This window comes from Pelobates fuscus, chromosome 8, assembly GCF_036172605.1.
Source record: "Pelobates fuscus isolate aPelFus1 chromosome 8, aPelFus1.pri, whole genome shotgun sequence".
Taxonomy (NCBI): Eukaryota; Metazoa; Chordata; class Amphibia; order Anura; family Pelobatidae; genus Pelobates; species Pelobates fuscus.
Window position 1 is genome coordinate 42,221,439 of NC_086324.1, and position 25,584 is coordinate 42,247,022.

General features: G+C 38.6%; 1 protein-coding gene across 1 annotated transcript in view; it reads right to left on the reverse strand.

The window, feature by feature from the left end:
* Positions 1-25,584, reverse strand: part of LOC134571235 (dynein axonemal heavy chain 11-like) — a 260,314-nt gene that overhangs the window by 70,694 nt on the left and 164,036 nt on the right. Inside the window, exons 55-60 of the mRNA XM_063429407.1 lie at positions 23,324-23,557; positions 22,019-22,165; positions 11,620-11,733; positions 10,477-10,617; positions 6,443-6,625; positions 2,004-2,105 (exon numbers count right to left, since the gene is read on the reverse strand). Coding sequence (XP_063285477.1) covers positions 2,004-2,105; positions 6,443-6,625; positions 10,477-10,617; positions 11,620-11,733; positions 22,019-22,165; positions 23,324-23,557 — 921 coding nt within the window. The remainder of the gene's footprint in view (positions 1-2,003; positions 2,106-6,442; positions 6,626-10,476; positions 10,618-11,619; positions 11,734-22,018; positions 22,166-23,323; positions 23,558-25,584) is intronic.

Sequence of the window (25,584 nt, forward strand, 5' to 3'; positions counted from 1 at the left end):
CTCACACAATTTCACACACAATCATACTCCGACAATTTCACACACAATCATACTCCGACAACCTCACACAACTCCACACACTCACAGTCACATAACCCCACACACAATCACACTCACACAATTTCACACACAATCATACTCCGACAACCTCACACTCAGTCGCCACCACACATTCATATCAAACTCAAACAACTTTGTACATACAAATCACTCACAGCCAGCCCCCAGAGTCACAAACAGCCACCACACAAAGGGAGTTTGATTGTTTGATTCTTTTCCCAGGGCCCAAGTGTTGCTATCTAACAAACTCTGACTCTCGTTGTGTGTCCTGCTTTCAATGGACAGGAAAATAAAATAATTATGTACAATGTATAATAAACAAAATGTACAATGTATAATGAACAAAATATTTGCATTTTTAAAAGTATAGGATAATACAAAATTCTCTCCTCTCCTCCCTCCCCCCCCCCCCCCCATATGCATATTTTATATTATATATTTTTTTTCCCACTATGATCTAACAGAATAGAATCACTACCGCAATTGCTGCCCAGCCCTGGAATAATGCAGCTTTAATTGTGCAACGCGGTGTTGCCAGTGCGTGTCAATCAGAAGCTATGAATTGAGAAAAATTTGCTCTGTTCATTCTGTTAAATGATGTACCCAATTAAACCTGTTAGAATTCATGATCTTCAGTCAAGGTTAAATGAAAGTAGTTACTCCTGTCAGCTAGGTGATTAAATGCTGCCTACATCAGGCACATTTATGTGCAAAATTAAAATTTTGGTATAAAGCATGAATCTTTATGCAGGCCCGTTAATTATCTTGCCGTTGTTCTACTTATTAAATGCCCACTGCATTTCTTGTTCATCATCAGCTCCCTTTCAAAACTTATTTCATAGTTCACTTAAAAGTAAAAATTCAATGTTTAAATCAATTGCTTCACCAGGGAAAACATGCTAAATTCTGGAGTTTGCCTGTTAATGAGTTACAAAGTTTATTAGCAATTAAAATGCAAAGTATAATGCAGGTTATTTTTCAGTGCTTAATCTCTGCTGGATGTTTTAGCGGATGTGATCCAAAAATGACACAAACCTGTACTCAATTTGCAGTAATGTTTGACGAAGAAATGTTCAAATTGTAGTCCATAAACACATTTGTTACATTTGTTACTAATTCAATACACAGGAACCAGTCCAAAATATTACCCAAAAGGACTACACAGAAATCTGTGGGGCATAGAAGAGATATAGCCGTGGGACAAATGATGCCTAAGTAATTGGCTGAATGTTATCACAGGTGCCCTCTGCGTAAACATTACTTGTGAAAGAAAAAATGGTGGCCTGAATTCTCAAAACCAGTGTGGGTCAGGAAACTACTGGCTAGTATGTACATGTTCATAGTAAATTAATGTTTTTAAACAGTCTACTTATGTAGAATGCTTAATACTGATTAGTAATCAAACCATCATCACCGAGTACATTAAACAAGTGGAATCCTACAAGGTTATTAATGGCCACTGGGCAGTTATAAAAAGTTATTATAACCAGTTATTATAACACAGTTATTTTTAGCACTACATTATTATAGCATGGAGTACAGCAACATATTTAACATGACATGTTCATGCCCACATGATATAAGAGGAACAAATTATTTTTCATATATATTAACGAGGTGGAAAGAGCAGGTGCAGGAATGCGCAAAAAAGTTGGGATGAATTGACGATGTCATCTTGAGTGTTAAGTGTGATTGTGGAGTAAATGGTGAGAAAACATTAGAAAAGGGTAGAGGACAAATAGAAATTTAACTGGGTTGGTACAAAGAGGAAAGAATTCTTAAATTATGGCTGGGTTTATTTGTAGGAAGAATGAAGATGTCTAGAAGATGGGAGCCAGGAAGATAGGAGGAGATACACGAGGTGGAGGTTGGGTGTAAAGGTGTAGAGAGTATGGTGGAAAAAACTAGTTTGTTTGAGATATGTAGACTACGATATGACTTACCTCAAGCTTTCTCTGAATAATTTCCAGTTTTTCGGCTGCCACGGCCAAGTCTATAGTGGCTTGAGAAAGTAACTGGCGTTTAATATCCACTTCACAATGGACCTGAAAGGAAAATTATACTCCAAATAATTGTATAAATACAGCATGCTGTAATGCAGCACAATCCATTAAGTGTTCGGAATATGGAAGAGAAAACATCTCGATGATATTTAAACCATAGTTTAAACACATGAAGAAGAACAGTCTGCACTGCATATATTTTAGTTTATTTAAAAAAAGAAAGGCATAATTATTTTAATACAACCCACAAGCCCATGATGCTGCAAGTGTAAAACATGGAAATAGAAATGTACCGGAGAAGTTGCATTATAAATGCGATTTATGGGCAGGCTAACTCCTTGCCTCCATAAACATGCAAAATTCAAAGTTCTAATTGGGGAACAGTGGAAAGAGCTTTAAAATTACGGTTTAGTGAATGGGTCTTGTATTATATGTATATATAACAGAATGGCATGTATAAGTAAAAGTCGTGACGTCAAAATGACTCTGATTTTGACTTTTTAATTTTTTCAGTGAAAAATATTAAAAAGATGAAAAATCTTAAAGAAATAGACCATGAATCATAAGCACTACAGCTTTCTGTTAGAGTTATGGGTCACTGAAACCATGGGTGCTGTCACTCTGGTTTTTATCATATTTGAATGGGTGACCCATTCTGTGCCATCAAACTGACACAGGTTCCTTACTACCCATTGCACCCTTGCACCATAACTACTGCAATAAGCTATAGTATTTATGATGCTTGGAACGTCCCTTTAAATATGGTTTAGAAGCGTAGCACTAAAAGGAATAGAAAGCTTATTAAATTACATTTGGAAAGTGAATTTATAGCAGTTTTTAGTTTCCAGTGAAAAAGAAAACAAATCACTCATATATATATATACATTTAATAAAAAAAAAAAAAAAAAAAAACAAAATTCTATGGAAAAAAAAAAATGCCAGGCAATGAAACAGAAACAATCATTTAAAAATATTCTCATAATTCATGCAATAATTACCAGAACAAAAATCTTGTAAAGTACTTACATACATCTTTTTGAAGTATCCGAGAGATATGAGAGCAGATTGATAAATAACACAGGAAAAACTAAATATTCATCATGACAAATAGTGAAAAATTAAAGATCCCAACTGGCATTAATTATTCTCAGTAAGATGAATTGGGCCTCTCACAATTAATGAGAACATACACCTTTCTCTAAGTTTTATATCCATTTGTGATGAATGTGCTATCGGTGAAAATACATCATACTAACACTAGAATTAACAGGATGCTAATAGATTGACATAGTTGAGGAAACAGGAAACCCTTCAGGAGCCAGGAAGAAGTTCAGATCAGGCAGATAGATCAATACATTGAACATCTAATCTTCCCTTCAAAGGGTTAAACATATAGAATGGAACAATAACCAACTGGCTTTGCTACAAGTTATAGGCATTATCGGTTATGTGGAAGAAACAGGATTTTTAAGAGAAGTGTAGCTTTTAGAAAACTCAGGAAATATTGTCAGTGGCATGTTTCAATGCCAGGGTGGTGTAAGGGGCATCCAAAACGGGGGGCAGCCCCCAAAGGCAGCAATCGCTAACCCTGACAGTGCAAATTTTACTCATCACATTCATCACTAAGGGGTGCCACAAATTTCACATTTTTAAAAGAAGAAAAACTACCACAACAAGAGGACATAGTCTTAAATTAGAGGGGCAAAGGTTTAAAAATAATATCAGGAAGTATTACTTTACTGAGAGGGTAGTGGACACATGGAATAGCCTTCCAGCTGAAGTGGTAGAGGTTAACACAGTAAAGGAGTTTAAGCATGCGTGGGATAGGCATAAGGCTATCCTAACTATAATATAAGGCCAGGGACTAATGAAAGTATTTAGAAAACTGTGCAGACTAGATGGGCCGAATGGTTCTTATCTGCAGTCACATTCTATGTTTCTATGTCCCTCTAAAGGTTTGAAGCATGATTATAACACCAAGAGCCTCAATTTAGAAGTCACCTGTATATCTGTAATAACAGGAGTGCTTGTGAGATATTCACAGGTCACATATACATAAAGTGACTTTATGTCACCATTCTGGAGGTAACATAATGGAAACATATATAGAAAGGGTGCATTGCTATACAAAATTACTATTCTTATTGTTATCATTATTAATAAAAACAATAGTGTGGTTATCATAGCTTTACTGATAAAGGATATATATTGTAAAGCGCTACGGAATCTGTTGGCGCTATATAAATGGCAATAATAAATAAATAAATAAATAAATAAGGAAAAAAAATGTGGACTTCTATGTGGATGTATTAAATGCTACGCCAAGATAATTTATTATTTATTTATTATTCTTCTACTTGGGCACTTTAATAGTTAGAAACATACGTTTTGGTTTTAGTATAAAAAAGCATGTATCATGCCGGCTTGCATTAAAAATATCTTATATTTTTCTACCAGCATCCTTGGTTAACCTCACAGCACCAAACATTACAATTTACTGTCATCAGAATCTGGTTCCTAAAAACCTTAAAGGGATACTATATGCAACCAGACCACTTCAGCTCATTAAAGTGTTCTGGGTGCAGTGTCCCAGGTCCCTTAACCCTGCAATGGTAATTATTGCAGTTTCTGAAAAACTGCAATAATTGCCTCGGAAGGTTAATGCCACCTCTAGTGGCCACTAGAGGGACTTCCAGGTGGCTGGGCGGCTTTTGGTCACTATGCTTGAGGACCTCCAGCTTCACTTGAAACCCTAAAAGACCTAATGCAAGGGCGGCGCTCGCCGAGCATGCACATTAGGTCCACACTGACGGCTGACATTGGTGGGGAAGGAGCAGAGGTGGAGCCTGAACCAGCACAATGGGACATTGGCGCTGGAATCCGGTAAATGACTGAAGTATTTTTTTAACCCCTTCTGCACCACGGAAGGGGCGGGGGGTTGGGGGAGGAGGGGTGTGACGGAGGGGGGCACTATAGGGAGCTGTGGAATCCTAATAATAATATTAGTGCCATAAAAACAGCTTTATTTACCTGGCACTATAGTTTCTCTCTAGGTTAGGATGCAATGCTCGGCTTATTCAGTTTTTGCTGCTCTATATCACCCTGCAGTCTTTGATTGAGTGGGTCATTTTATTTTGGAATATGATCCTTGGAGACCAGATTGTTATGATGACACAGACCGTCAGTGGTTCTTAGTGAGTTAAAGAGACCACGTGATCACTACTGCTGAGCAACTATAGCAAGAAAAATCAAGGCTGCATATATGTTCAGCTGTTTTTTTGTTTTTTTTTGTTTTTTTAGTAAAAAAAGAATTGCATCAGATATTCACAAACCTAGACATTTAGTGATATATTCAGAATGCCAGTGACAATTAATATGTGAACTGGGCCTTTAAAGATGGTGAGGATTTAGTAAAGAGTCTGCTAGTTCAGAAAGATGCTACGCTGATATAACTTGTTGTGGAAGATCAACAAACACAGGGGTTATTTATAAAGATCAAATCTGTCACAGAGTTCAAAAACTTGAGCAATTGCTATGGAAACAGATTAAATTGTCGTCTTGTTGCTATGCTGCCTTGGAGAATTGCTCTTTATAAATACCCTATAATATACTAAAATTTGTGAGGTCAATTTTATTATTTAAAGGTGACTCGATCATCTCAGCTCATTATTCATTTTATTCTTTTGCTGACCATTATGAGCTGACATCAATGTTAAACAGTGAAACTGGCACATTTTATATGTCCTATTGTGAGAGATCATTTTTTTTTTTTTTTTTTTACTCTGGAACCGGCTAATATAAATATCCACTGCAACAATTTTGGCCTCGGTTTTGTAAATTTGGTTTTCAATTTACCATGTAGTTGTACATCCCACATGTCCTGAATTTTGGTAATACTGTACATAAAGAGCAGGCAGTGTGTGTCTGTGAATGTGACCTGATGCATAAAGCTAGCTCAGGCATTTCTCCAGCTAGACTCATGAAAAGTGTCTCAAGTCTGAAGCATTTCTGAGCAAGACGACACATAGAATTCAAAGTTGAGTTGTGATACTACCCTGTATCACAACTCAACTTTAAATTCTATGTGTCGTCTTGCTCAGAAATGCTTCAGACTTGAGAAAGGGAGGTTCTCCCGAAAGCTTGTCATTAAAAAATTCTGTTAGTCCAATAAAAAAGGTATTACAAGATACAAATTGTATCTGTTTTTTACATCTACATCACTGGACTAATACGGCTACAATCTCTACTTGAACATATATATATATAGATATGACTTGAGGTTGTTCATATATCAGGTCTCCTATTAGTTAAACACCATGAGCATCAGACTTCATAAATGAAAAATGTGTAATTACATAATAAAATCGATATCCACTTACCTCGTGGAATCGGATGATATTAATAACCCATGCACAGAGTCCTGCAGCGGCTGATGATTTTGTTCGGACGAATTCAGAGTTAAACTCAGGATCCCTAAGGTAGTCATCTTTTATGGCCTTAACAGTGGCCTCGGGAATATGTTCCTTATCAAAATGGATGAGGTTTTGAAGGAATTCATCCACCTAAAGAGAATACATGTAAACAGAGAAATTGCTTCTATCAATAGAAATGTCAAGAGCATAATGATTTGATTCACTTTTCAATACCTCCTGGGTACGTGTGGATTTTCTATGAAATAAATAATATAACACAAAGGGCATAAACATATGTTGGTCTCTGTATCCTAATATAGTATTCAGTCCAAAATGTTTAGGACATAAATATCACCTTTGACATGGAGCCGTGTACTCTCAGCACGGCTTTAAGTTAGGTATTAGAGTTAGAAGTTAGGCCTAGAAATAAGGAACACAAAGGGACTCTTTATAAAGAGAAATTGTGAGGCAATAGGTCCACAAACTGTGGCAATCCACAGGAACATTCTATTAGTTTTCACAGTGATTGGTTCACTTTTAGAAATTTGCTCTATATATGTAACTCTCAGAGAGTAGACATGAACCCTACAAAGGCTCATTCGATGCAAACTCTAGTACCACCATGGCAAATGAATGCACATACAATAATATGTAAAATGTCATATGAGAAAGGTTCACCCTATGATAACACATAAGATGGAAAATGAATTCTTCCTGTCCTGGGATGTGTGTACCAACTCTTCCATATCTTTGATCTTGGAATTCCACTCATGGATTGAAGAGGAAAGATTTCTCTCCAGAAGAATGGAAAGAAGCCTTTGTTTATTTTGAGTATGTGTCTCTATATCAAATTAGGAATAGGAATTATATCCAAATCTGGAAAAGGACTGATAGGAACTTTGCGTAAAATGGTGTGATTGTAGGACATTCTTACTAAATGCAGCGAAAGGAAAAAACTTTATCAATGATCAGAACAAACTGGTTTTGAAAACAGGGGAACATGCTGTGAGTGTTTTACCAGTGATATAACGATTTATAAGTACAGACAATCCTTACTTACCGATCAGGTTCCGTTCCTAAGACCCAGTCGTAGAAGGAATTGATTGGTAAGAGAGGAATTGAGGGATCCCCTGATCTGCTGCGTTCTTCTATGTTCTGGGAAATTTCTCCGAACATAGATGAACGCACCAGAGCAGGGACTCACTCTAATCTATGTTCGGGCAAATTTACCCTACTCTGGTGTACATGTCTGTGTTTAGGGACATTTCGACGAACGCACAAGAGCAGGGAGTCACTCTAATCTATGCTCGGGGAAATTTCCCCGAACATAGATTACAGGGATTCCCTGCTCTGTTGCGTTCATTTATGTTCGGAAAAATATCCCAGAACACAGAAAAACGCAGCAGAGCAGGGAATCCCTCTAATTCCCATGACGGATCGCACTTACCACCTCGCGAGAGAGCTGGTCGTAAGTGCGAGCCGTCGTAAAACAGGTAGGTCGCAAAACAAGGACTACCTGTACATTATTGTGGGTTTTTAGGAATGCAGAATCTATGCATAAACAAGACAAGACAATATCTACATCTCTCTTCAACTATTTAGAAGTATACAGTACCGTAGATGTGACCTAGAAAGGTCATATGAAATTTCTATAGTTGAGAAATTAGATGTGTATGAGGTAGCAGAAACAAGCATAAGATCAGGAGAAGTAAATTAGAAACATGTTCATTGCTGATGTTATACACTATAGAGATTACACACCACTCATGAGAATATATCCCCTCTATGATGGCAGTGTGGAGCGGAGACATGCCTGGAACACGGCTCTGTATCTGGTGGCAGTGCTCCTTTATACCACCTTTCTGGAAGGAGGTCTGTTAAGAAGCCTACAACTGGCACTGACTGTGCATATGGCACTGTGGGCTGTACTCATGGGGCTGTGATGGGAGGGTTCTGTCTTCCCACATTGCCTCCCCTGAGAACTGACATTATTTTCTCCCAGTGCAGCCGTGCATGTGGAGAGGATGTACCTTATAAAGGATCATACCAACCATGGGACAGTAGTCCTCTGGGTATGTAGACCTTCCTGTCGGCCTCTCCGCTCTTTTCCTTCCAGGTGCTCCCTCCCCTTACTCCCAGGGCCCCCCCCCCCTTTTTTCCATCTCCTTTCTTAACATCTCCTATCCTTTTCTTCCTTCCTATTCTCTTCTATACTTTTGTCTATTTTCACGCCCCCTCCTATGGGGCAAGTAGTTCTAAATAAAGGAACACTCTCAGAGCACAGTTAGCTTTCATAGCAGTACAACGTAAACGCACCAAAATGAAGAAGGCTAATAGGCAGTTGTTAGCTATGAAAATTGAGATAAGGTGATCATGGGGAGACGCATAGGGGGGTTAGTGGATCACCATAAATTAGGATCAATATGCTACAGAAACATATAGGACCAGGCATATAGACGACACTAAATCTACCCGCTACAACAGAAGGTACTTGTACAATATTTAAAAGTTGAGGCTAGAGGGATCAAAGCAATACGACCAATAACCAACATGAGAGGGAATGGGTGGAGCGGGCCTACATAGATTGATCCCCCAAGCCAAGTGTAGTTTGATAGGACTCCTCTACGCATAAGACGACCAAGAGCCCCTGTGATCACTACAACACTACGATACAAAACATGTTATTCTGGGAGAGAAAAAGTGCACTGTATGCTATGTATCCTGCATGCCCATTGGAAGGTATAATATGGTATTTAGTATCTACAATGCGGGGTATTTGGGGAAAATGATTTGATATTGCCTGTATGTATCTTTGTGCACACAAGAATAAGGAATTAAAAAAAAAAGGATCATACCATCAACAGATTCTGCACTGTGGTCCGGTGCCCAACTGGACCACTTAGCATTACAGGGCCACTTGCGTCCCCTGAAAGCATGGCCTGTATCTTTGACAGATTATAATCTGTACTCTCCTGATGGTGGTCCTGCTGTCCTTGAAGCCTCTGCTCCACCACCCTATCTCCCCTACAACTTTCACACCTGAGCACTAACTCCATCTCTCTCCTTATAATCCATCTTCCTCTCTTCCACTCAACTCCATCCCCCTTTCTCGTCCTCTCTCCAACCCAGCTCTATATCCTGCAAGGTTCCTCTCCCTGTCTCCTCAAAACCATCCCTGCTAAAAGCTTCCACTTACTCTATCCTCTAATCTCTGTCCATTTCCCTCTCTCCTCCCATTCCCATTGGTCTCACTCATCCACCACAATAATTTGTTAGGTTAATTACCCTGGTGGTCCAGTGCTACTGACTACTTGGAACTGCATCACCTTCTCCTTCCCTCCAGAAGAAATCAGCTTGCTATTTACTATCTAATGTGTTTTATAACCCACCCCCTATAGACTGTAAGCTGGTTTGAGCAGGGTCCTCTTCAACCTATCGTTCCTGTAATTGTCCTATTTATAGTTAAATCCCCCCTCTCATAATATTGTAAAGCGTTGCGGAATCTGTTGGCACTATATAAATGGCGATAATAATAATATATGATGAAACCTTACAAAGGGAAGGAAGGAGCTTAAAATTTAATTTACTTAAATCTCCTAAATAGAGAGCTGTCTGTGCTGGAAGCAGCCAAGTCACTTATTCCCTCTTTGTGGAGATCTTCAGACTCTCCAACTTACCAAGCATAGGTCAATGTAGTTCTAGGCTTCCTCCCTTATGCTTAACAAACACCACACAGACCTAGAGTCGGTGAAGAGAATTATATGATATTAGACACCCGACAGCTAGAGGTAGCATTGGAGGAACGTTGGGAGCCCATGTTAAGTACTATTAAACCTGGATCTATTTGATGTACAAAAGCAAACAAACTAACAAACAGGGAAGTTGCCTCTTTACAATTAAACACTTTTGAACATGTAAACAAGAAAGGAGAATATTTAAAGAATATGAAAATAGTAATACTGAATTTTATTGTTGTTTTGTAGAGGAACAAAGTTTCTTACCTTACTCATTAATACTTTTGCAGCTTTCCAACTCCTGTCTTTTGGGATTTTACCATTTGACAATAGGACTAGTACCGCGGCAGTTACATTGGTGACGGCAGCTGGTGGGTTGGGGAACGTTCTTAACTCTGTAAGATTTAACTGGCCATTGGAAAATGTGTTATTTAGAGGTAAGTTTGGATAGTAGTGAAAGTAAGAAATGTGATAATTCAAAACTAGCAGGGCAATTTACTAATGTGAGACTTCAAAGTGAATTTCAACTAAGGTCAAAACAGCTTAACTGACATTTTTTTTACTTACGTTTCTTTGGCCTTAAATTCTCGTTGAATTCACATTTTAATTCTCTCTCTAGTAAATAATCCTGTATTGAATCAGTTACATTTCCAAACATTATTTAAAAAGTCAGTCTTTTATTGCCTGCACTTTTTATTTCAGTGAATAAGAGCATAAGTGAAATCATTATTTGGCATGTAAAAGGATATGAATGAAAAAAAAATATATGAATGAAAAAAAAAAATAGGATGAATAGCTTTGATAACTGCAGACCTGACAAAACAAATTCCGTACTATGATGGGACAAATGATGTAACAGGATGTGTCTGTACTCCAATCCTAGGAACAACTCAAGGTATTCCTGTTGCACTGCCTAACCATAGAAATATCAGATAGAAATATTGTTCCTTTAAAGCTAAGTTCCACTAATGCCAGTGGGGTTGAAATTAATGCAAATCATTAAACTACTGGCGAAGATCAATGGGTTAAAAGAGGGCAACAAAGGAGTCAGAATCACAGATAGAACCGAATATAATAATAATAACAACAAAAGTATTTAAACAGGAAAGGTACATTCAGATTACTCTGGTTTTCAAGTACATCCTGGGGATGTTACTATTACCCAATTTACAAACAAAGAAACGTTTCCAGTGCTTAATACAGACCAGTGACCATTATCTATCTCATGTTTTCCAGTATCCGGAACTCTACCTAAAAAATGCACAGTGCTCCAGCTCTCCATTAATACTGTTAGTTTTATCACACTGTTTCATTGTTAGAACAGTGACAAAAGAAAAGGTATTGGGACGGAAACGTCACTTCTTCTAAAGCTTCTAAGTGCAAAATGACTCAATAAAAACAACAAGTTACTCGGTTTAAGGTGTTCAAAGCTGCATTCGCTGCTTGCAGGGCAGGCTCTGCTTTAGCCAGGTCATCTGACGATTCTTGCTGCTGTTTGGTTATTTCTGCCTGAATGGTAGCAATCTGTAACAGAAGGAAAACTAAATATAATAGTGACCACATTAATTGTAACATAGTTATACTTTAGCATAAAAAGCATGAGATGCTCTGTGTTAGGATGCAACGATAGTGAGCTGTGCTGTATCCGCGTATCCGAGTGTTACGATACATGTGAGCACTAGGCGACTCCAGAAAAATCCATACTCTGAATATTGTCGATGTGGTCGGCTACGGAAGAAACATAATGCACTGGTTCTACTGCAGAAAAGCCACAAAAATGTAATGGATAGTAAAATGGTAAAAAAAAAAAAAAAAAAGAAAAGAAATGTATTATTTCGGTAGAGTGAAAAATAGAACAGAAAAATTAAAAAAAAAATGATCTGTATATGGGCAGAGCCAGCTACATTTATGGGTTTATTTACTAAATGAAACCTGAATTGCAAAATTTAGGCAGCAATAGATGATTTGGAAAAATTCCCCAACTCTGTTAAAGTCACAACTTGGCTATTCTTGCGTTTACTTTTACTTTACGATTATTTTATTTTGCATTTCACTTTTCATTTGATAATAATTCAAGTTTAGGGAATAAACTTGAATGTAATATTTTTTTATTAGTGATATTGCAGAAGGTCTTGATGGTAAGGGGTGTGTCTTTTTGCTGATGATACTAAGATATGTAACAGGGTTGATGTTCCAGGAGGGATAAGCCAAATGGAAAATGATTTAGGTAAACTAGAAAAATGGTCAGAGTTGTGGCAACTGACATTCAATGTGGATAAGTGCAAGATAATGCATCTTGGACGTAAAAACCCAAGGGCAGAGTACAGAATATTTGATAGAGTCCTAACCTCAACATCTGAGGAAAGGGATTTAGGGGTGATTATTTCTGATGACTTAAAGGTAGGCAGACAATGTAATAGAGCAGCAGGAAGTGCTCATGCCATTGTACAGAACATGGTGAGACCTCACTCTGAGTATTGTACGCAGTACTGGAGACCGTATCTTAAGAAGGATATTGATACTTTAGAGAGAGTTCAGAGAAGGGCTACTAAACTGGTTCATGGATTGCAGAATAAAACTTACCAGGAAAGGTTAAAGGATCTTAACATGTATAGCTTGGAGGAAAGACGAGACAGGAGGGATATGATTGAAACATTTAAATACATAAAGGGAATCAACACAGTAAAGGAGGAGACTATATTTAAAAGAAGAAAAACTACCACAACAAGAGGACATAGTCTTAAATTAGAGGGGCAGAGGTTTAAAAATAATACCAGGAAGTATTACTTTACTGAGAGGGTAGTGGATGCATGGAATAGCCTTCCATCTGAAGTGGTAGAGGTTAACACAGTAAAGGAGTTTAAGCATGCGTGGGATAGGCATAAGGCTATCCTAACTAGAAGATAAGGCCAGGGACTAATGAAAGTATTTAGAAAACTGGGCAGACTAGATGGGCCGAATGGTTTTTATCTGCCGTCCCATTCTATGTTTCTATAAACCTTAGAGTGTTTTTCAAATTGTACTATTTTTAGTTCTGAAACACATTAAACTGTGAGCAATTTTATCTAGTAAATTAATTTATCAAAATGTAATGAAATAATAAAACCAATTCTACACTCATGGCTTTTAACCATTGGTTTTGTTTTTTCACAATGATGATTTTATTTTTTAGCATTAAGTCATTTTTAATATCAGACAAAAAAAGATATATAATATTTTAATAATATTTTAATGTAATTGTTTGATTTTGTTTTGTAGTGTGTTTTTAAATTTTATTTTACATATGAAAATGACCAGCATCTCCACTGTGAGACAACCTTTTATTTGCTATTTAAAACATTTTGAATAAAGATGGTTAAAATTATTCTGACCCGTGTGTTATGCAAGTAATGCATCTAACATTGGGGGTTTTTTTTTTATATTTTAAATTATGAAGAGGATTTTATAACTAAATTTGCAAGTCAGTTTCTAAAAAAAAAAATTCCACTGCAATTATACAAATCAACAACTATTCAACAACTATTAGATTTGAAAAAGTGAAAGTTAAAATAATTGTACAAGGTAAATAAGGAATGTTTGAGATATATATATATAAAATCATCAACAACCAGTTTGAGCAAAAGAACTGTTGAACTTAAGTCAGGAATTGGTTAATATCACTTGAAAGGGGCACTATGTCAGCCAAAAGAGTCCAGTTGAAACATGGACAGCACTAACTCTATTATTGCATAAGTGGGATCTCTCACATTATAAAAATTACAAAAAGAGGCTGAATTATTTTAAAACAATTTGGCTACTTACAGTGGGATGTTGCTAGAGGACTCCTGGACCCAAAATCCCTATAGTAAGTTGTAGTGATTATGATGCCAAGACTGACCCTTTATGTACTAACTATATCATGTTCTATGAATGAATTTAATTTCGTGATTCTATCCTGTTGATTTATTGTATTGAAGAAAACTCCTCATAATTAAACAAAAGAGAGAATATTCCCGGCATATCTGTGATAACTGATTTAGATATGTCTGTACTGCCTTTTCTGTTAAGTATTTCCAAATTGGAGACTGTGCTCAAAAAGATTTTAGACATTCGTCAAGGCAATGACATGAGCAGAAAGTCATTGCAAATAGAATTTCATGTTTAGATAAAATCAGCTGATCCCTAATACTTTGGATACAAATTATTGCTTGCTGTATAAAGTGTGTTTTTGTAAAATCAATTTATATAACATGCACTCTTATTTAAATTAATAAATCCATCCTAAAATGACCTATTTGATCACAGTCACTACGAAACAAGGATTATGGGAGGAGAAACAATTTTCTCACGCTAGGAACATGCAAAATGATTGATAGCGTCGTTATTTAGACAAATAGCCACCTTTGATCATACATTGCACCCCCTCTCTGAAAATACACTTGTATATTAAATATTAGTAAAGTGTATTATCTGTATGATCTAGGCAGTGTCCATCAACATATAATAACTGTAAAAATAGGCAAATAAAGGTTCTTTATTTTAATTTTATTTTTAGAAACACATTTTATGTGTCTCATTATGTTAATAATTAATGCGCAGAGCTGGGGAATATACTCTGTACATAGGTAGGAAATAAATACAGCTTACGATTATGCATTAATATAATCCAATGACAGCCATTGCTTCTCATTGATTTCCTGCTTAGCTGCATGTGTGCACATGCACATTTGTAACTCGAGTGAATGCTTTGTGCAGACTTATTCACAATACTGTAAATGGGATTGTCAGCAGCCACATTAGGTCTGCTAGCCTCTTCCTGGTCTGACTAAAACGCAATGGGCAGGGCTCGGTGCAGTAACTGCAGGTATCTTTTCTACAGGGTGGGCCAAAATTCAGAGCAGGGTTTGACGAGCCAATAACTTTTTTTTTATTAATTAACCAATTTCAGTGATGTTACATACAACGAATGCTTAGCGTATGCAGAACTGTTTGACTAGGTGCGGAAGATGACATCTGATGATGACAATTAATCTGTGAATTTCATTAAATGATCTACTTGTCAAATAGTGGTCTCAGTTTTGAAAATAAAATTCCACTATTTTTGCCCGTTGTTCCTTCGTGAAATTACCCATGATGAAGACTAAGTTATAATGTACCTGCAACAAAAAAATTTAACTTGTTTTTGGCATATTTTCCAACGTATTATCTATATAATGCATAGAGGGTCATTTCCAGTCTGGAGTGTTGATTTAAAGGAAAAAAATAATTAGTAGCATTTATTTATATTTTACAATTAACTCGATAGGAGTAGCTAACATATGGCACATTGCACTACATTAACTTATAGGAATTGAGCAGGCTTTGTTGGTGAGATGAACAGTCACTCTTGAACATGAACACAGCGCGCAAGGTACAGCATTCAGTGGTCATATGCATCGAACAATGTGTACATATATATCGCCACATTTTTGTTTGAAAAGTACCACAAGAACATAATGCTAGTCAAACCATCATATTTATTTATAAAATATTTTACCAGGAAAGATGCATTGAGATTTCTCTCGTTTTCAAGTATGTCCAGGGTAAATACATGTAGCCATTGGTTGTGTATGTCAGATAGACGTTGTCACACAGACATTTTGAGCAATGAGACCCATGAAAGTAAAAATACAATAAGTAAAGAAACAAATAACGAGATACGCAGCTATGTGAGATATGACTTCCATGCAAAGACAAAATGCGTTTAACTGATCAGAGAAATAAGCATAAGTGATGCACAAAACACATAGCTATTGGTAACAATGCAAACTCGAATAGTCAAAATAAAATAGAGCAGGGGTTGCGACCCACTGGTGGGTTGCCGGGTGATTCCCAGTGGGTCGCACTGACCCACACCTCCAGGGCCACCGGGGACCTAGGAGACTGTGAGGCAGACTGATTAGTCGGGCCCTTGGTCCATGACCATGGGCCCGACACCAGGAGGGTGCCCGACGGCTTGTCCTGTATGCCGCCAGGCGCCTCCAATCAGTCTGCCCAGAAAGAGCCCAGCACCTGTGGTCTGCAACTCCTCCGGGTGCAGAGCTGCAGACCGTGTGATAGAGGTCTTGTGAGAACCCAGAGCGTTACCATGGCAACACTCTGGGTGCTCGCGAGACTTCTATCACATGGTCTGCAGCTCTGCACCCCGTGGAGCTGCAGACCGGAGAGGTAACCCACCGGAACACCAGGGAGGACACTGGACCACCAGGGAATGTATTATATTGAAAACAAAGTTAGGACCCAGCTTGCCCCTACCCACACTGTAACCCCTTCTCTCCCTGCCCCCCTCCCCACACTTTAACTCTTTCTCTCCCTGCTCCACCCACACTGTAACCCCTTGTCTCCCTGCCCCCCATTGTAACGCTCTCTCTCCCTGCCCCCACGCTATAACCCTTTCTCTCCCTACCCCCCACTGTTAAAATCTCTCTCCCTGCCTCCAACTGTAACCCTTTCTCACCCTGCCCCCCCACTGTAGTCTTTTCTTCCCCTGCCCCCCACACTGTAACCCTTTCTCCCCCTTCCCCCTCACTGTGACATTTTCTCACCCTGCTCACCAACTTTAACACCGTCTCACCCTGCCCTCACACTGCCCCCCACACTGTCACCCTCACCTCCCCCACACACTGTCACCCTCACCTCCTGTCTCTGTGTGTATCTGTGTGTCCTTTTGTGTCAGTGTGTGTGTATTTGTGTGTGCATGTGTGTATTGTGTGTCAGCGTATATCTGTTTACATGAGTAATTGTGTATCTGTGTGTGGGAAACTAGATGTCATTGTGTGTGTGTGTCTGTGTGTATCTCTGTGTCTTTGTGTGTCTGTGTGTCTGTTTGTATGTGTATACACTGCACACAAATGCACACCTGCATTCAAACATCAACATTCACACACATACTCCATACAAAAACATGCTTACATTCAAACACACATTGTGTATATGTATATTTTATATACACAATAAACACACACTGCATCCACTACACACGCACTGCAACCAAACGCAAACATTACATACAAACACAGCCCTGGATTAAAACACAAAATTTATATACAAACACCCCTGCATTCAGACAAAAACAAGTACACCACTACATTCCAATGGCAACAGTACATACAAATACACCCATACATGCACACATATACTTAATATAAAAAAACATGCTTACATTCAAACGCTCAAACATTGCTTACAAATATAATCCTGCAACAATGGGCAAATGGTAGATCCCTACCTGGCATCGCATTATTGAAGTTCTCCGACAGATGGGGATCTACCTTTTGGCCACACTTGCACTAGAGATTGGCCCAGAAAACATACTTGCACCAGGACCCTCTCTACATTATTTCCACCACTGGGATACTCAGCGAGAGGTTCCTGGATGAAAAAGCCGTACACAGAATTTCTGATTCTGACTGAGTCTGTGAGTATGTAGTCTGTTGTATGCCTCTAAAATGGATTGCCATGATGTGCCAAATTTCTGCCTCTAAAACTGCCATGATACCCCAAATAATGCCTCTAAAACTGCCATGATATGCAAATGTTATGCCTCTAAAACCATTTGCCAATTGTATGCATCTAAAGCTGATTGCCATGGTATGCCAGTTGTATGCATCTAAAACTCATTGCCATTGTGTGCCAATTGTATGCCTCTAAAGCTGCCATGATGTGTCAACTTTATGCACCTAAAGCTAATTGTCATGGTGAGCCAATTGTATGCTTTTAAAACTGATTGCCATGATGTGCCAATCGTATGCCTTCTAAAGCTGACTGCCATGATGTGCCAGGTTTATGCATCTAAAAGTGATTGCCATGGTATACCATGTTTATGTATTTAAAGCTGCCATTATGTTCCAATTGTATGCCTGATGTGTCAAGTTTATGCATATACAGCTGATTGCCATGGTGTGCCAATTTTATGCATCTAAAGCTGCCATGATGTTCCAATTGTATGCCTGTAAAGCTGATTGCCATGGTGTGCCAATTTTATGATTCTAAAACTGATTGCCATGGTGTGTCAATTGTATGCATTTAAAGCAGATTGCCATGGTGTGCCATTTGTATGCCTCTAAAGTGGATTGCCATGGTGTTCATTTTTTAAATATGGATTAAAAGCAAGTGGGTCTCGAAAAATTACTGTTTTCAAAAGTTGGTCTCGACCCATAAAAGTTGGGGAACACCTGAAATAGACTAAAGTAATATAAATATTAAATGAATTGGTAAGTTGTAGAAGAGCAAATTAAAAGGCAGGAGTCTAACTCATAGAATATTGGCCAATGGCGACGCCACTCTGCATCTGAGATCAGCCAAGAACACCTAAGGCCCTCCTCTGATTCCCAACTGCTTGGCCCCTGGAAGATAGTCCAACAGAGTGCTGTATTTTGAGACCGACAGCTGCAAGCCTGCAAAGGTTGTCAATAGGATCACCCACACGCAGCAGCCGCCATCTTGAGTGGTCTCGTAGGAAGCATACATGGCTAAAGCCCAACTCCGGACCGTCACAGGCCCTGCACCGAGCACCTCGGGACCAGGAGTGAGGGGATGCTGAGCTGCCTCGCCTGTACTCTGTAGGTGGCTTTATGCCTTGCAGTCTTATTTCCAAACGTGACCAAAAACTCTCTAAGATGTGATCCAGCTTAGTCAGTAATGCTGCAATTAACGTAGTGGAGACTCTGGTTGGGATAACCACCATCTTGGAAGCCATGTGGCCCGATAGAACGATAACTGGAAGTTACGTTGTTGCCGCAAACATGAGTATTACGGCAGGTGGACTTTTGGGACCGGAATAACCCCCACAGGTCCAAATGGGGATGGGGGTGGTTGAAAGGCCAGATCTGATCAGCAGGAAACAGCGCCAGGAAAACAGCCGTCTCTCCAGCACCTGTCTCGCTAGAATGCCGCAAATCACAATTCAGGCAATCCAGTTGAGGAGGGCCCCAAGTTTGGTATCTTTCACTTATGTGTCTCTTTATCAATAAAAGCAGTTTTACCGTGAGATCTGCATATTCGATTAAAAGTTGTGCCAGGCTAAGGAGCTCATGCACAGGGCCGGCGCGTCCATAAGGCGGCACAGGCGGCCGCCTTAGGGCGCACCGGCTCTGGGGGCGCAAAATTCCAGTGACCGGCAGGAGGGAAGTGCTCCCTCCTGCCTGGTCACCTCTTGGATCCCTGGAGCGGCGCTGAACTTCATTAGGAGGCGGCGAGGGAGCTCTCTGATCTCTCTGACCGGCTCCCTCGCGCGCCTTTTGCTGATGCCGCGGGAGCCGGAATATGACGTCATATTCCGGCTCCCGCGGCATCAGAAAACTGCCTGCGAGGGAGCCGGTCAGAGAGATCAGAGAGCTCCCTCGCCGCCTCCTAATCCAGCAGCCCCACAGGACCACCAATGAAAGACCCACGCCAGCACTCCAGGTAGGGAGGCTGGGTGGGGAATTTAAATTTAATTTAGATAATTAATTACGGTGTGTGTACATGTGAGTGTGAGTGTCTGTCAGTGAGTGTGTGTGTGTGTGTCTGTCAGTCAGTGAGTGTGTGTGTGTGTGTCTGTCAGTCAGTCAGTCAGTCAGTGTGTGTGTGTCTGTCAGTCACTCAGTCAGTGTGTGTGTGTCTGTCAGTCAGTCAGTGTGTGTGTGTCTGTCAGTCAGTCAGTCAGTCAGTGTGTGTGTGTCAGTGTGTGTGTGTGTGTCAGTGTGTGTGTGTGTGTGTGTCAGTGAGTGTGTGTGTGTGTGTGTGTCAGTGAGTGTGTGTGTGTGTGTCAGTGAGTGTGTGTGTGTGTCAGTGAGTGTGTGTGTGTGTCAGTTACATACATGCATACAGAGACATATATACAGACATTCAGAGACAAACATACATCCAGTTACATACATGCATACAGAGACATACGTACAAGACATACAGACACATACATACATACATACATGCATACTGTCATACAGATACATACATACAGACAGGCTTACAGAAAAATACATACACACACACACACACACACAAACTCACAGACACATACTCGAACACACACACACTGACAGACACACATACTCACATGCACACACACACTGACAGACACACACACACACTGACAGACACACACACACTCACTGACACACACACACACACTCACTGACACACACACACACTCACTGACACACACACACACACTGACACACACACACACACTCACTGACACACACACACACTCACTGACACACACACACTCACTGACACACACACACACACTCACTGACACACACACACACACACACACTCACTGACACACACACACACACTCACACTGACACACACACACACACACACTGACACACACACAGACAGACACACACACACACTGACTGACAGACACACACACACACACACACACACTCACTGACACACACACACACTCACTGACACACACACACACACTCACTGACACACACACACACTCACTGACACACACACACACACACTCACTGACACACACACACACACACTGACACACACACACACACACTGACACACACACAGACAGACACACACACACTGACTGACTGAGTGACTGACAGACACACACACACTGACTGACTGACTGACAGACACACACACACTGACTGAGTGACTGACAGACACACACACACTGACTGAGTGACTGACAGACACACACACACTGACTGACAGACACACACACACACTCACTGTAACTGTATGCCTTTATGTCTCTGTATGTACATATGTGTGTGTCTCTGTATGCCTGTATGTCTTTGTATGCATGTTTCTGTATGTATGTGTCTGTATGACGGTATGCCTCTGTATGTGTCTGTATGACGGTATGCCTCTGTATGTATGTTTCTTTATGCCTGTATGTCTGTATGTATGTGCCTGAATGTCTTTGTATGTATGTTTCTGTATGCCTGTCTGTATGTATGTGTCTGTATGACGGTATGCCTCTGTATGCATGTATGTCTTTATATGCCTGCATGTCTCTGTATGCATGTATATCTCTGCTTGTATGTCTCTGACTGTATGTGTCTGTATGTCTCTGTATGATTATTTCTGTCTTTGTATGACAGTGTACCTGTATGACTTTGACTGTGTGACTGAAAAATGATGCCTGTGTGCCTGTGGCTTGGGAGGAAAGACACACAGGTGAAGATGCATTTTTTTTTTTTTAATGAGGGTTGGGGGCGCCAAAATGCATCTTCGCCTGTGTAACTAAAAATCCTAGCACCGGCCCTGCTCATGCAACACACATCCACTCTGCTTGACGATCAGGCTCCGTCCCTTCAAAACAAGTTTTAATCTTCTTTATGCTAATTTTTTAGAAAGAAAAACTCCCCTAGTTGAGAAGTTTGTCCAATAATTCAATCTGACCAAGTTTGTAGTATGTTTATAATTATTTATTACATACTTTTCAACATTTTTTTTTTTATTTTTGTTCGTTTGTATATTAGTTTAAAAGTGTTTGCTTGCTGGCACTGTTAAGTGATGCATGCCCCTTTAAATGTAATCTCCTACAAGGATCTCTCCATTTTTTATGTGCTCGAATGTCACAGTCTTTACCGAACAGTACATTTTCATTTACTACTTAAGTTATTGTGTCCTCCAATCATTACAAAATAAAACACCCTCATAACATGTGTCACCATGGCACACACTGTGTCAGACAGCTAGTTAGTGTTACTGTTTGTAAGTTATAGTAACAGCACAGACAGCTTTCACTAAAATTTGTCAATGAAGTTTGTTAATTTAGTCAAAGAACTGAGAGTATCTGTTTCAGTCCTATAACCTGCCTCCATACCTTTCGTTCTTCTGCATCTGCAATTGATTTCTCTTGATTGACTTTCTCGGTTTGTTGTCCTATTTTGGCTATGAGTGCCTCGGTATCTCTGTTTCTCTGTTGAAGTTCTACTTCTTGAATGGCAAGTTTAGACTTCAAGTCTTCCACCTGGATTATTACAGTAGAGAATGGGATAATTAAGTTTTAAGACACATTTTCAATTATATTAAAGTCACTTAGCTTACGGAATGCACCTTGCCCTGGGCTTTATCACAAACACATATAATTATTTTGTTCCCCTAGAGGATGTGCAATTATCTCCATGTATTTATCAAAATACTAGCTTGGAGGCAATAAAAAAAGTTAATTTTCTGGCTACTGATTTTTCATATAGGAGGTTTGTTTCATTAACACAATAATTTAGTTTTTTACAAATACCAAAATTTGTTTCCAGAGGGCATAAAGTTATAGTAACATTTTACAGATCTATTAACAATTGTGTGTCAATAACCATAGGACATATACATTTCTACTTAAAAGGTGCTTATATATGCAACTCGGTTTTTGGAAGTTTTTTTCCCCCACACATTTTGTCATCTCTCTCAGTGGACTTTTTCTATCTTTGATTATATAAAAAAACTTTTTTTTATACATACTTTCTTGTTGTTAGCTTTTTTGTTGACTAAAGAAAGGCGGCTGCAGAACATAAAACTAAATATTCTTGCAAATGGTTGTAGTACGTAAAATCTGTATCAGATGTTTTGGATCAGGTTTTGCATCATCAGACTAATGTTCAAAATAAGAATGTAGTTACCTGTTTCATGTGTAACCTGAGTAGTGTTCAGACGAGAAGGAAACGTCTAAACTTATAGAAGAACAAGACTTATATAAGCACAAAGAAATAGGGCCATGGGTTACTAAACCATATGAAACGAAGAGCAGAGTTAAAATTTGAATCGGTGAGGATAGGATAGGGATCATTGTTCCTACTGGTTCCATATGTGTGTGACCCTTACGACGAACAAGAACGAGTTCTTGGCTCGACCACGAACGAAAGTCACTTGGGAATTTTAAATATAAGGCCAAAATAACTGAGCTGGAAATATGGCTGAATATATTTTCACAATTCAGCCATTCTGGTCTAAAATTTGCAATAACTTATTTTATTAATTCTCAGCAATCACAGAGTTGATAGTAAATCTATAATTATAGGAAGAATCTTTGAGCATACACGCCTCTAAAGCTTCAAGGGTTACTTTTGCCCCATGAACTCAGAATGAATGGGGTTCCTTTCGTTTACGGACAGCTAAAATGTCACGCCCTTACCTGAAAAGCAGTCGTTTGAAGCTTTTGTAAACCATTTTCCAGCCTTTCCATTTTCTGTATCAACTCATTTCTTTTCTTCCCAAGAAGATTCCAATAGAGTTTAATAAGTTCCAGGAAACTTTTAGGAGTCGTGTAGTTAAAATGCTTTTCGTTCTGCTGATATTTAACACTCACGTCATTGACACTTGTATGGGCAAATGTTATAAATTGACTTATAGAAGTTTTCACGTGAGGCTGAAATAAAATAGAAAATGTGCATATCAATATGCTATCGAAAATATGTATGCATCCCCTATGTATATTGTTGTGTAGCTATTATTTATACCTGTATTGGATTACTCTATGAATACTTTCGTAACATTCTTTCTTTCTTAATATGCTTTATATATACCATATTTAAAACAAAAAACAAAAAAGAAAATGTGTATGCAGATATGTTTCAGTACAGAAAGATAATTAGATAGGTTTCTGTTAAAGGTGCAACCCGCCTGTTTTCTATAAGAAAGTACGCTCTCCTGTCTTGTAATGATTACTTCTACTTTCATAAAAAGAAATTAAAAATTATAATATTTTGCCTTCTAGATCAACCTATGCTCATTAATGTTTTCACTTAGTATTACTGAAATATGTACATATCCGGGGGTTGGAAGACCTTAGAGCAGTGCTTCCCAAACCAGTCCTAAAGGCCAACCAACAGTCCAGGATTTATGTATTTCCCTGTTTTATTCCAATGGGGATACTGACAAAACCTGGACTGTTGGTGGGTCTTGGGGATTGGTTTAGGAAACGCTTGCTTAGAGAATTGTTCAATTTTTCTCCTAGGTGGAAGGGACACAGATTTGAGTTCTATTTTTGTGAGATTTTGGAAAAGGAACATGGGACTGAGTATGAAAGGGTCTGAAGCTTAAGGCACGGCTATAGGGGCAAGGTATCTGGCAAATATGAGTAATACAAAGTAAATTATGATAATTTCTTTACGAGTTTTGTTATAAGCATTAAACACATTTAAATTAAATCCCACATTTATAGACTTAAAATAAGTCCTACTTACATCATGGACACAGACACACTTTATACACAAACAAAGCAAACTATAGACGCAGACAAACATAGTGCTGCACCATAGTTTATAAATGGGCCTTATAACTTCATTGTGAAGTCCATTTCTTACCTACATTGGATTTTGCAGTAAGGGTTTTGCGGTTTCCCTAAATATGCAGGAGGGGAAAATTTGGACCAAACAGATACACACAAACAGACCTGAATACATTAGTAAGTGTTTGAACTTACTTTAACCATTTTTTTAGGAAACGGGGAAAATTTGAAAAGTAACCTTTGAAGACCTTTGAAGATTTTAGACCAAACTAATTAAACTAGAGACAACTTGGCAATTTTGACCTATTTTAATATTCTCATGTTAATTCTGAACAATTCCTGGCTGAACAAATTATTCAAACAATGTCACGGTTTTGTTTAATGCTGTGAGCGTCATCTGTTATTCATCATTTAAAATTAATTATTCATGTTTGTTTTATTTGGCAAAGGAGACTATTTGCCAAATATTTACTAATATTCGGAATATTAATCAGTTTAATGATTTAAGTAAGTCCCATTACATCATGACAGTTCTGGAACATCATCTGCCAAGAAAGGGTTAACAACCTGTTGATCTAAAGACAAATATCATTGCCATATTGAAGTCAAGAAGTTTTATTTTCCCTTTTTTTTGTGTAAGAATCGGAAATTTGCTTCAAACTGTTTTTTTTTTTTTTTTTTTAACCTTTTTTGGATTAACCCCTTAAGGACCAAATTTCTGGAATAAAAAGGAATCATGACATGTCACACATGTCATGTGTCCTTAAGGGGTTAAAAACAGAAACCGTGATGTATAAAAGATTGAACTGGATGGATTTCAGTATTTTTTTTCCCAACCTATATTACTATGTAACAACTAAATGTGTAGTTAACGGAATCCTATTATACTGGCTACCTTTTATCTGTGCCGTTGCTCTTATGCATTGTGATTGATCAAAGCTAATCAAAACAAACCATTAACTGCATATTGTTAACAATACACTTTCAATTCAAGCCTTGATTAGTTGAGCAACTTCTGTTTCAGAAACAGTTCCTATAATATCACGAGATCCTTATACAAGTATCTACGGGCTAATTACGGCTGGCAGATTGATACTACTTATCTCCATCTGACCAAATGCCTCGTGAAATGACTTGATACTTTCATGGATTTTGTATTACTCTGT